Source organism: Melospiza melodia, assembly GCF_035770615.1.
Source record: "Melospiza melodia melodia isolate bMelMel2 chromosome 17 unlocalized genomic scaffold, bMelMel2.pri SUPER_17_unloc_1, whole genome shotgun sequence".
Lineage (NCBI taxonomy): Eukaryota > Metazoa > Chordata > Aves > Passeriformes > Passerellidae > Melospiza > Melospiza melodia.
Genome location: NW_026948502.1, coordinates 1,116,043 through 1,129,099, shown reverse-complemented (window position 1 = coordinate 1,129,099; position 13,057 = coordinate 1,116,043). Strand labels below are relative to the sequence as shown.

At 62.4% G+C, this 13,057-nt stretch overlaps 1 protein-coding gene across 5 annotated transcripts; it reads right to left on the bottom strand.

Annotated features, from left to right (window-relative positions):
* Positions 1 to 3,376: 3,376 nt before the first annotated feature.
* DNAJB1 (DnaJ heat shock protein family (Hsp40) member B1) lies at positions 3,377 to 13,057 on the bottom strand. 5 transcript variants are annotated; one of them, XR_010031454.1, is made up of 4 exons: positions 12,774 to 13,057; positions 11,013 to 11,572; positions 4,213 to 6,212; positions 3,377 to 4,076 (listed from the first exon to the last, which is right to left on the bottom strand). XR_010031454.1 is itself a non-coding variant. In XM_063181898.1 (3 exons), the coding sequence occupies exons 1-3, from the start codon at positions 12,982 to 12,984 to the stop codon at positions 5,982 to 5,984; spliced, it is 1,002 nt and encodes a 333-aa protein (XP_063037968.1). In that variant the 5' UTR covers positions 12,985 to 13,057; the 3' UTR covers positions 3,379 to 5,981. The 5 variants fall into 5 exon arrangements, 3 of the variants coding, with proteins under 3 accessions (XP_063037968.1, XP_063037970.1, XP_063037969.1); XR_010031455.1 differs by having other exon boundaries at positions 3,379 to 5,161; positions 5,232 to 6,212; XM_063181898.1 differs by having other exon boundaries at positions 3,379 to 6,212.

Here is a 13,057-nt window from a genome sequence, read left to right as displayed (position 1 = left end):
GAGGGGGCATTGGGGACAGAGGGGACAGTGAGGGACATCAGGGAAGGACCTGGGTCACGTTCTGGAGCCCTGGTGGGACTTGGACACCTGGGTGACCCCTGGGATGTCCTGGGTGACCTCTGAAAGGTCCTGGGTCATCTCCTGGGCCTTTGGTGGGACCTGGACATTGGGGTCCACCTGGGTCTGGGTCCATCCTGAGAGCCCTGAAATGTCCAGGTGATGTTCTGGAGCTTTGGTGGGACCTGGACACCTGGGTGACCTCTGAAAGGACCTGGGCCATCTCCTGGGCCTTTGGTGGCACCTGGACACCCCAGGCCTGCCTGGACCTGGACACCTGGGTGACACCTGGGCCTGGACACCTGGTGACACCTGGAACGCCCAGGTGATGTTCTGGAGCTTTGGTAGGACCTGGACACCCGGACCTGGGGGGGAGTCAGACCCCATTGGGGAGGGGTCTCCATGCCCCCATTCAGGGTCCCAAACCCCATTTGGGGAGGGGTCCCAAACCCCATTTAGGGACCCTAAATGAGGTTTGGAACCCAAACCCCATTTGGGGAGGGGTCTCAGACCCAATTTGGGGTCCCAAACCCCATTCTGGTTCCCAAATCCCATTTGAGGAGGGGTCCCAGACCCGATTTAGGGTCCCAAACCCGATTTGGGGAGGGGTCCCAAATCCCATTTGGGGAGGGGTCTCAGACCCCATTTAGGGTCCCAAACCCCATTTGGGGAGGGGTCTCCATGCCCCCATTTAGGGTCCCAAACTCCATTTGAGGAGGGGTCCCAGACCCGATTTAGGGTCCCAAACCCCATTTGAGGAGGGGTCTCTCTGCCCTCATTTAGGGTCCCAAACCCGATTTGGGGAGGGGTCTCAGACCCCATTTAGGGTCCCAAACCCCTTTGGGGAGGGGTCTCCATGCCCCCATTTAGGGTCCCAAACCCCATTTGGGGAGGAGTCCCACACCCAATTTGGGGAGGGGTCCCAAACTCCATTTAGGGACCCTTAATGAGGTTTGGAACCCAAACCCCATTTGGGGAGGGGTCTCAGACCCCATGTAGAGTTCCAAACCCCATTTGGGGAGGGGTCTCCATGCCCTCATTTAAGATCCCAAACCCAATTTGGGAAGGGGTCCCAAAGCCAATTTGGGGAGGGGTCTCAGACCCCATTTAGGTTCCCAAACCCCATTTGGGGAAGGGTCCCAAACCCCATTTAGGTTCCCAAACCCCATTTGAGGAGGGGTCCCAGACCCGATTTAGGGTCCCAAACCCCATTTGAGGAGGGGTCTCCCTGCCCCCATTTAAGGTCCCAAACCCGATTTGGGGAGGGGTCTCCATGCCCCCATTCAGGGTCCCAAATCCCATTTGGGGAGGGGTCTCCATGCCCCCATTCAGGGTCCCAAACTCCATTTGAGGAGGGGTCTCCATGCCCCCATTCAGGGTCCCAAACCCCATTTGAGGAGGGGTCCCAGACCCCATTTGGGGAGGAGTCCCACACCCAATTTGGGGAGGGGTCCCAAACTCCATTTAGGGACCCTTAATGAGGTTTGGAACCCAAACCCCATTTGGGGAGGGGTCTCAGACTCCATTTAGGGTCCCAAACCCCATTTGGGGAGGGGTCTCCATGCCCCCATTTAGGGTTCCAAACTCCATTTGAGGAGGGGTCTCCATGCCCCCATTTAGGGTCCCAAACCCCATTTGGGGAGGGGTCTCCATGCCCTCATTTAGGGTCCCAAACCAGATTTGGGGAGGGGTCTCAGACCCCATTTAGGGTCCCAAACCCCATTTGGGGAGGGGTCTCCATGCCCCCATTTAGGGTTCCAAATCCCATTTGGGGAGGGGTCCCAGACCCGATTTAGGGTCCCAAACCCCATTTGGGGAGGCGTCTCCAGGCCCCCATTTAGCGACCCAAACCCCATTTGAGGAGGGGTCTCAGACTCCATTTAGGGTCCCAAACCCCATTTAGGGTCCCAAAGCAAATTTGGGGAGGGGTCCCAAACCCCATTTAGGGTCCCAAAACCATTTTGGGGAGGGGTCTCAGACCCCATTTAGGGTCCCAAATCCCATTTGGGGAGGGCTCCCAACCCCATTTAGGGTTCCAAAGCCAATTTGGGGAGGGGTCTCCATGCCCTCATTTAGGGTCCCAAACCCAATTTGGGAAGGGGTGCCAAATCCCATTTGGGGAAGGGTCTCAGACCCCATTTAGGGTTCCAAACCCGATTTAGGGTCCCAAAGCCAATTTGGGGAGGGGTCCCACACCCAATTTGGGGAGGGGTCCCAAACCCCATTCAGGGTTCCAAACCCGATTTAGGGTCCCAAACCCCATTTGAGGAGGGGTGTCCATGCCCCCATTTAGGGTCCCAAAGCCAATTTGGGGAGGGGTCCCAAATCCCATTCAGGGTCCCAAATCCCATTTGGGCAGGGGTCCCAAACCCCTTTTAGGGACCCAAACCCCATTTGGGGAGGGGTCTCAGACCCCATTTAGGGTCCCAAACCCCATTTAGGGTTCCAAAGCCGATTTAGGGTCCCAAACCCCACTTGGGGAGGGGTCTCCATGCCCCCATTTAGAGTCCCAAATCCCATTTGGGGAGGGGTCCCAAACCCCATTCAGGGTCCCAAATCCCATTTGAGGAGGGGTCCCAGACCCGATTTAGGGTCCCAAACCCCATTTGAGGAGGGGTCCCAAACCCCATTTGGGGAGGAGTCCCACACCCAATTTGGGGAGGGGTCCCAAACTCCATTTAGGGACCCTTAATGAGGTTTGGAACCCAAACCCCATTTGGGGAGGGGTCTCAGACTCCATTTAGGGTCCCAAACCCCATTCGGGGAGGGGTCTCAGACCCCACTTAGGGTCCCAAACCCCATTTGGGGAGGGGTCTCCATGCCCTCATTTAGGGTTCCAAACCCCATTTGGGGAGGGGTCTCAGACCCCATTTTGGTTCCCAAACCCCATTTGGGGAGGGGTCTCAGACCCCATTTAGGGTCCCAAACCCCATTTGGGGAGGGGTCCCAAACCCCATTTTGGTTCCCCAACCCCATTTGGGGAGGGGTCTCAGACCCCATTTGGGGAGGGGTCTCCATGCCCCCATTTTGGGGGGGTTTATCAGCCCCCATTTGAGGGTTCACAAAAATCGGGGGGGGGTCCCTGAGTGATTTTGGGGGGGGGGGGTCCCAAACCCTCTGTGCCCCTCCCCCACCCCAATTCCCCCCCCCACCCCCCTCCGACGCCCCCTCCCCAAATAAACCACGCCCCCTTTGGCTTTTTTAGGGTTTTTTTAATCTCGGCCCCTTTTCCGGGCGGTTTCACCCCAAAAACCGCGAGGGCCCCTCCCCCACCCCCCCCGAGCCGCCCGCGGCCCCTCCCCCACCCCCCCCGGGGGGTCCCCCCTGGTTTGGGACCCCCCCTCAAAATGAAGGGACCCCAAAAAGGGGGGGAGGGGATGGGGGGACCCCTCCCCTAAATACAGCACTGAGGGGGAGGGTCCCAAAATGGGGGGGGGACCCCCAAATTGGGGGGGGGGGGGGACAAGAACACTCGGGGACCCCCAAAATTGGGGGGGAGAAGGACACCTGGGGACCCCCAAAATTGGGGGGAGAAGGACACCCGGGGACCCCCAAAATTGGGGGAGAAGGACACCCGGGGACCCCCAAAATTGGGGGGAGAAGGACACCTGGGGACCCCCAAAATGGGGAGGGGTCCTCAGATGTTCTTGACCCTCAAAATGGGGGGGACAAGGGCACTGGGGGACCCCCAAATTGGGGGGAGAAGGACCCGGGGACCCCCAAATTGGGGAGGGGTCTTCAGATGTTCTTGACCCTCAAAATGGGGGGGACAAGGGCACTGGGGGACCCCCAAATTGGGGGGAGAAGGACACCCGGGGACCCCCAAAATTGGGGGGAGAGAGGGACACCCGGGGACCCCCAAATTGGGGAGGGGTCTTCAGATGTTCTTGACCTCAAAATGGGGAGGACAAGGGAACACGGGGACCCCCAAATTGAGGGGGGGAAGGACACCTGGGGACCCCCAAAATTGGGGGACAAGGACACCCGGGGACCCCCAAAATTGGGGGGGAGAAGGACACCTGGGGACCCCCAAAATGGGGAGGGGTCTTCAGATGTTCTTGACCTCAAAATGGGGAGGACAAGGGAACACGGGGACCCCCAAATTGAGGGAGGGAAGGACACCTGGGGACCCCCAAAATTGGGGGACAAGGACACCCGGGGACCCCCAAAATGGGGGGAGAAGGACCTGGGGACCCCCAAAATGGGGAGGGGTCTTCAGATGTTCTTGACCCTCAAAATGGGGGGGACAAGGGCACTGGGGGACCCCCAAATTGGGGGGGAGAAGGACACCCGGGGACCCCCAAAATTGGGGAGAGAGGGACACCCGGGGACCCCCAAAATGGGGAGGGGTCAAGGACACCTGGGGACCCCCAAATTGGGGGACAAGGACACCCGGGGACACCAAGAGCAGAGGTGGGGGGACAGGGACACCCCAAAACCCCCTGAGATTGGGGCGTGACCCCAAAACCCCCCTGAGATCAAGGACAGGGGTCAAGGACACCCCAAAACCCCCCAGGACATTGAGGTGACCCCAAAACCCCTCAGAGCTTCAAGACTGGGGACAAGGACACCCCAAAACCTCCTGAGACCTTGTCCCTGGTGACCCCAAACCAGGTGACCCCAAAACCCCCCGGGACAGCGGGGTGACCCCAAAACCCCTCAGAGCTCTGAGATCGGGGACAAGAGCACCCCAAAACCCCCCTGAGATCGGGCACAGGGACACCCCAAAACCCCTGAGACAGTGGGGTGACCCCAAAACCTCTCAGAGCTCTGAGATTGGGGACAAGGACACCCCAAAACCCCCCTGAGATCAGGGACAAGAACACCCCAAAACCCCCTGGGACTGTGGGGTGACCCCAAAACCCCTCTGAGATCAGGGACTAGGGACAAGAGCACCCCAAAACCCCCCTGAGATCGGGCACAGGGACACCCCAAAACCCCTGAGACAGTGGGGTGACCCCAAAACCCCCCCAGGACTGCAGGGTCACCCCAAAACCCCTCTGAGATGTCCCTGGTGACCCCAAACCAGGTGACCCCAAAACCCCCCTGAGATCAGGGACAGGGACACCCCAAAACCCCCTGAGATATGGGGTGACCCCAAAACCTCTCAGAGCTCTGAGATTGGGGACAGGGACACCCCAAAACCCCCAAGACAGTGGGGTGACCCCAAAAACCCCTCAGAGCTCTGAGATCGGGGACAAGGACACCCCAAAACCCCCCTGAGATCAGGGACAAGAACACCCCAAAACCCCCTGGGACTGTGGGGTGACCCCAAAACCCCTCTGAGATGTCCCTGGTGACCCCAAACCAGGTGACCCCAAAACCCCTCTGAGATCGGGGACAGGGACACCTCAAAACCCCCCAAGACATTGGGGTGACCCCAAAACCCCCAGGACAGTGGGGTGACCCCAAAACCCCTCTGAGATCAGGGACTAGGGACAAGAGCACCCCAAAACCCCCCTGAGATCGGGGACAGGGACACCCCAAAACCCCCTGGGACAGTGGGGTGACCCCAAAACCCCCCTGAGATCAGGGACAGGGACACCCCAAAACCCCCAGGGAGAGTGGGGTGGCCCCAAAACCCCTCAGAGCTCTGAGATCAGGGAAAATGACACCCCAAAACCCTCTGAGATCGGGGACAAGGACACCCCAAAATCCCCTGAGACAGTGGGGTGACCCCAATATGTCTCAAAACTCTGAGACTGGGGACAGGGACACCCCAAAACCCCTGGGAGAGTGAGGTGACCCCAAAACCCCTCTGAGATCAGGGACAGGGACACCCCAAACCCCCCGAGGATGAGGATGAGGATGAGGATGAGGATGAGGATGAGGATGAGGAGGAGCCCAGCGAGCCCCCCCAGCTCCGGGGCTGTTTTGGGGGGTCCCCCCGAGTCCGCACCCCCCGGGGGTGTTTTGGGGGTCCCCTATGGGGGCAGGATCTGCTCCAGGAGGGGTTTGTGGGCGGGCGGGATCCGCTCGGGGAACTTGACCTCGAACTCGATGACGAGGTCCCCGCGCAGCTCCGGCGAGCGCGGCAGCGGCAGCCCCTCGCCCGGGACGCGGCGCCGGACGCCCGGCCTGAGCACGTCCTGGAACACCATGGGCAGGGAGCGGCCGTCCAGCGTGGGGACGGTCACCGTGCAGCCACACAGAGCCTGGGGACACATTGGGGACATGGGGACAGGTCAGTGACACGTCAGGGATGTGGGGACATCAGGGCAGCTGAGGAACAGGCGGACATTCCACGTCCTGGAACACCATGGGCGTGGAGCGGCCATTGAGGGTGGGGACGGTCACCGTGCAGCCACACAGAGCCTGGGGACACATTGGGGACATGGGGACACGTTAGGGACACGTCAGGGACATGGGGGACATGGGGGACACAGGAGACCCCCGGCCTGAGCATGTCCTGGAACACCATGGGCATGGAGCGGCCATTGAGGGTGGGGACGGTCACCGTGCAGCCACACAGAGCCTGGGGACACGGAGGGGACACGTTAGGGACATGTTAGGGACATGGGGGACACAGGGGACCCCCGGCCTGAGCACGTCCTGGAACACCATGGGCAGGGAGCGGCCGTCCAGCGTGGGGACGGTCACTGTGCAGCCACACAGAGCCTGGGGACACATTGGGGACACGGAGGGGACACGTCAGGGACACGTCAGGGATGTGGGGACATGGGGACATCCTGGAACACCATGGGCATGGAGCGGCCATCCAGCGTGGGGACGGTCACCGTGCAGCCACACAGAGCCTGGGGACACATTGGGGACACGGAGGGGACACGTCAGGGACACGTCAGGGATGTGGGGACATCAGGGCAGCTGAGGAACATGGGGACATTCCACGTCCTGGAACACCATGGGCATGGAGCGGCCATCGAGGGTGGGGACGGTCACCGTGCAGCCACACAGAGCCTGGGGACACATTGGGGACATGGGGACACGTTAGGGACACGTCAGGGACATGGGGACATTCTACGTCCTGGAACACCATGGGCATGGAGCGGCCATCGAGGGTGGGGACGGTCACCGTGCAGCCACACAGAGCCTGGGGACACATTGGGGACACATTAGGGACACGTTAGGGACACGTCAGGGACGTGGGGACACGGAGGGGACACGTTAGGGACATGGGGACATTGCACGTCCTGGAACACCATGGGCATGGAGTGGCCGTCGAGGGTGGGGACGGTCACCGTGCAGCCACACAGAGCCTGAGGGGACACGGAGGGGACACGTCAGGGACACGGGGACAGCTTGGGGACACGGGGACACGTGGACAAGGGGCACGATGGACAGGTCAAGGAGAGGTCAGTGTTAGGGGACACAGGGACAGGTCAGGGACAGGGGACATGGGGGACCCAGGACACGGGGACAGGTCACTGACAGGGGACACGGGGACACAGGGGACAGGTCAGGGACAGGGGACACGGGGACGCAGGACACGGGGACAGGTCACTGACAGGCGACATGGGGGACACAGGGGACAGGGACAGGTCACTGACAGGGGACATGGGGGACACAGGGGACAGGTCACCGACAGGGGACAGGGTGGACCTGCCAGTGCTGGGCCAAGGGACACCCCCAGCATGGCCCCAGAGTGACCCCCAGAGTGTCCCAAAGTGACCCCAAAGTGACCCAGAGTGACCCAAAGTGACCCAGAGTGACCTCCTATCATGTCCTGCCACTACTCAGAGTGACCTCTGGAGTGACCTCCCCCAGAGTGACCCCAGAGTGACCCCCTGGCCATCCATCGTGTCCTGCCACCGCCCCGAGTGACCGCCCATCGTGCCCCCCCACCCAAGCTGACCCACCTGCGATGTCCCCACCTGGTGTCCCCACCAAGACCAGCCCACCCCAGTGTCCCCAGGGCCACCAACCCAACCCCGATGTCCCCATGGCCACCAACACAACCCTGACGTCCCCATGGCCACAACCCTGAAGTCCCCACTGCCACCCAGAGCTGCCCTGATGTCCTCACCAGCACCAAAGACAACCCCCCAGTGTCCCCGCTGTCACCAAGCCAACCCCAATGTCCCCGCTGAGACCACCCCAGCCCCAAGGTCTCCACCACCACCAAGACCAACCAACCTCCAACGTCTCCACCACCAGCCCAACCCCAATGTCCCCAACACCACCCAGACCAGCCCTGATGTCCCCACGGTCACCAACCCAACCCCAATGTCCCCACCTGACGTCCCCACCACCACCCCATGTTCCCACTGCCATCTACCCCCTGATGTCCCCGCTGTCACCCATACCAACGTCCCCACCAAGACCAACCCACCCTCAGTGTCTCCACCACCACCACCCGCCCCTGATGTCCCCAAGCCCACCCCACCTCCAATGTCCCCCCCAAGATCAACCCATCTCCAATGTCCCCACCACAGCCAACCTCTCATGTCCCCACCAAGACCAACCCCTGATGTCCTAAACAAGACCAAGCCATCCTCAATGTCCCCACTGTCACCCATCTCCAACATCCCCACCAAGCCCACCCACCCCCTGATGTCCCCACCAAGACCAAATCATCTCCAATGTCCCCACCAAGACCAACCACCCCATGTCTCCACCGCCATCCACCCCTTGATGTCCCCAAGCCCACCCCATCTCCAACATCCTCACCAAGCCCACCCCATCTCCAAGGTCCCCCCAGGACAAACCCACCCCTATCGTCCCCACAAAGACCAACCCCTGATGTCCCCACCACGACCAACCCATCCTCAAGGTTCCCATCAAGATCAACCCCTGATGTCCCCACCAAGACCAACCCATCCTCAATGTTCACATCAAGACCAACCCCTGATGTCCCCACCAAGACCAACCCATCCTCAATGTTCCCATCAAGACCAACCCCTGATGTCCCCACCAAGGCCATCCACCTCTTGACGTCCCCATCAAGCCCACCCTCAATGTCCCCACTGTCACCCCCCTGATGTCCTCACCAAGCCCACCCAGCCTTAATGTCCCCACCAAGACCAACCCATCCCACCCTGTCCCCACTGCCACCCATCTCCAACGTCTCCAGCAAGCCTACCCAGCCCAAGGTCCCCACCAAGACCACCCCATCTCCAACATCCCCACCAAGACCACCCCATCTCCAATGTCCCCACCAAGACCACTCCATCTCCAACATCCCCACCAAGACCACCCCATCTCCAACATCCCCACCAAAACCACCCCATCTCCAATGTCCCCACTGCAACCCACCCTCAATGTTCCCACCAAGACCACCTCCAGTGTCCCACCAAGCCCACCCTCAATGTCCCCACCAAGACCACCTCATCTCCAGTGTCCCACCAAGCCCACCCTCAATGTCCCCACCAAGACCACCCCATCTCCAAATTCCCCACTGCAACCCACCCTCAATGTCCCCACCAAGACCACCCCATCTCCAATGTCCCACCAAGCCCACCCACCCCCTGATGTCCCCCCCAACACCAACCCACCCCCAATGTCCCCACCAAGACCAGCTCCTGATGTCCCACCAAGACCACCCCATCTCCAACATCCCCACCAAGCCCACCCCATCTCCAAGGTCCCCCCAAGACCAACCCACCCCTATCGTCCCCACAAAGACCAACCCCTGATGTCCCCACCAAGGCCATCCATCTCTTGACGTCCCCATCAAGCCCACCCTCAATGTCCCCACCATGGCCACCCCATCGCCAATGTCCCCACTGCAACCACCCTCAATGTCCCCCCTGATGTCCTCACCAAGCCCACCCACCCTTGATGTCCCCACCAAGATCAACCCATCTCCAACATTCCCATCAACACCAACCTCTTGATGTCCTCACCAAGCCCACCCACCCTTGATGTCCCCACCAAGCCCACCTCATCTCCAACATCCCCACCAAGACGACTCCATCTCCAACATTCCCACCAAGACCAACCCCTGACGTCCCCACCAAGACCAACCTTTGACATCCCCACCAAGCCCACCCCATCTCCAACGTCCCCACCAAGACCACCCAGCCCTGATGTCCCCACTGCCACCCCATCTCCAACATCCCCACCAAGACCACTTCATCTCCAACGTCCCCACCAAGACCAACCCCTGACGTCCCCACAAAGACCACCCCATCTCCAACATCCCCACCAAGCCCACCCCATCTCCAACGTCCCCACAAAGACCACCCCATCTCCAACATCCCCACCAAGACGACTCCATCTCCAACATTCCCACCAAGACCAACCCCTGACATCCCCACCAAGACCACCCCATCTCCAACGTCCCCACCAAGACCACCCCATCTCCAACGTTCCCACCAAGACGAACCCCTGACGTCCCCACCAAGACCAACCCCTGACATCCTCACCAAGACCACCCCATCTCCAACATCCCCACCAAGACCACCCCATCTCCAACATCCCCACCAAGCCCACCCCATCTCCAACGTCCCCACAAAGACCACCCCATCTCCAATGTTCCCACCAAGACCAACCCCTGACATCCCCACCAAGACCAACCCCTGACATCCTCACCAAGACCACTCCATCTCCAACGTTCCCACCAAGACGACCCCATCTCCAAAATCCCCACCAAGACCACCCCATCTCCAACATCCCCACCAAGCCCACCCCATCTCCAACGTCCCCACCAAGACCACCCCATCTCCAACGTTCCCACCAAGACGAACCCCTGACGTCCCCACCAAGACCAACCCCTGACATCCTCACCAACACCACCCCATCTCCAATGTCCCCACCAAGACCAACCCCTGACATCCTCACCAACACCACCCCATCTCCAATGTCCCTACCAAGACCAACCCCTGACATCCCCACCAACACCACCCCATCTCCAACGTCCCCACCAAGACCACCCAGCCCTGATGTCCCCACTGCCACCCCATGTCCAACGTCCCCACCAAGCCTATCTAGCCTTGATGTCCCCGAGCCCACCCACCCCCTGATGTCCCCAAGGCCACCAGGCCGTCCCCGCCGACCTCGCGCAGGCTGATCCTGGCCGGGTAGACGATGTCGGAGCCGTCGCGCCGGAACACGTCGTGCGGCTTGTCCTTGAGCACGAACACCACGTCGGCCGGGATGTTGTTGGGCGTCTGGTCGCCCTCCTTGGGGAAGGTGATCTTGGTGCCCTCCTTCCACCCTTTCTTCACCTCGATGGTCAGGATCTTGTCCTCGTTCCTCACCGTCTTCCCGTCGGGGCCCAGCCGCTTGTGGGAGATCTTCATCTTCTTGGTGCAGCCGCTGTAGATCTCCTCCAGCGACACGCGCAGCTCGTGCAGCACGGGCGGGTCCTGCTTGCGGCCCTCGCCCGCCCGGCCCCGCGGGAAGCTGACGCTGCCGAAGCCCCCCACGTGGAAGGTGTTGAAGCCTTCGTCGCCGTCCTCATCGTCGCCGTTGCGCTGCACGAAGAAGGTGTCGAAGGGGTTGCGCCCGTCGAAGAACTCGGCGAACATGGCGTGCGGGTCGCCGCGGAACGTGTAGGTGAAGGTGGGCCCGTTGGAGCCCCCCGGCCCGGGCGCGGGGGCTCCCCCTTTCAGCCCTGGCGGATTTTTGGGGGTTGGGGGGTTTGTGGCAGGAAGGCGCCCGTCGGCCCCTCCCCGGCCGTGGGGAGAGCCGCGGGCAGGGCAGGGCGTGGGGCGCGGGGAACCGCGGCGGAACCGGTTCTGCCCGTGGCGCCGACGCCGCCGCTGACGGTCCCGGACGGGCCCCAACAGGCCCAGCCGGCTCCAGCGGGCACCCCCGGCACCGCCCCGGCGCCCTCGCGGCCTCCCCCGGGCGCTGCCGGACGCGCGGGGTGCCCGGCGTGGAGCCCCCCACCCGTGGGTGCCCCTCCGGTGCCACCGGAGCCCTGAGCCCGCCCTGCTGCGCCCACCTCAACCCCCAACCCTGGCACTGGCACCTGGCCCTGGCACCCGGCCCTGGCACGTGTCCTCACTCACTGTCCCCTCATCTGTCCTCACCCCCCTGTCCCCCTCATCTGGCCCTGTCACCCTGTCACTGTCACCTGTCACTGTCACCTGTCCCTGTCACCTGCCTCCTCACCTGTCCTCATCCCCCTCATCTGTCCCTGTCACCTGTCCCCCTTGCCTGTCCCCTCACCTGCTGGCCCTGTCCCTGTCCCTGTCCCTGTCCCTGTCCCTGTCCCTGTCCCTGTCCCCCCCTCACCTGTCCCTGTCCCCATTCCCCTCACCCCCTCACCTGCCTGGCTGTCACCCCCAAGCCCCCCACCCCTCACTCTCATCCCCAATGCCCCCCCACCCTCACCCCCTCATTGCCCCTCCTGTGCCCCCCAGGCCCCCTCCCCACCTACCCCCGACCCCCTGACCCTCTCACTTCCCCTCCTGTGCCCCCCAGACCCCCTCCCCACCTGCCCCTGACCCCTTCCCCCCCTCACCCTGGACCCCCTGACCCCCTCACTGCCCCTCTTGTACCTCCCAGACCCCCTCCCCACCTACCCCCGACCCCTTTCCGTGCCCCCCAGACCCCCTCCCCACCTACCCCTGACCCCTTCCCGTGCCCCCCAGACCCCCTCCCCACCTACCCCTGACCCCTTCCCGTGCCCCCCAGACCCCCTCCCCACCTACCCCCGACCCTCTGACCCCCTCACTTCCCCTCCTGTGCCCCCCAGACCCCCTCCCCACCCAACCCTGGACCCCCAACCCCTGTCCCCACCTACCCCCTCACCCTCCCGCGCCCCCCAACCCCCCGCCCCTGCCCGTGCCCCCGGTGCCGCCGCTCACCCTCCTCCCCGTACTTGTCGAAGATCTCCCGTTTTTTGGGGTCGCTGAGCACGTCGTAGGCCTCGGCCACCTCCTTGAAGCGCTGCTCGGCGCCCGGTGAGCGGTCCTTGTCCGGGTGGCAGCGCAGCGCCTGGCGCCGGTACGCGCGGCGGATGTCGGCGGCCGAGGCGCCCCGCGACAGCCCCAGCGTGCGGTAATAGTCCTTGCCCATGGCCGCCCCCGCTGCTCTGGCACCGGGCACCGGCGGCGATCCGCGGGACGGGCACGGGGAGGGAGCCCCGAGG

Bases quoted from the DNA above. Each gene is read 5' to 3' on its own strand.
- DNAJB1 (XM_063181898.1), bottom strand. From the start codon at position 12,984: ATGGGCAAGGACTATTACCGCACGCTGGGGCTGTCGCGGGGCGCCTCG. The intron at 11,573-12,773 runs GTGAGCGGCGGC...AAAATCCGCCAG, and splicing joins CGACAAGTACGGGGAGGAGG to GGCTGAAAGGGGGAGCCCCC. The intron at 6,213-11,012 runs GTCGGCGGGGAC...ATGTGTCCCCAG, and splicing joins CCAGGATCAGCCTGCGCGAG to GCTCTGTGTGGCTGCACGGT.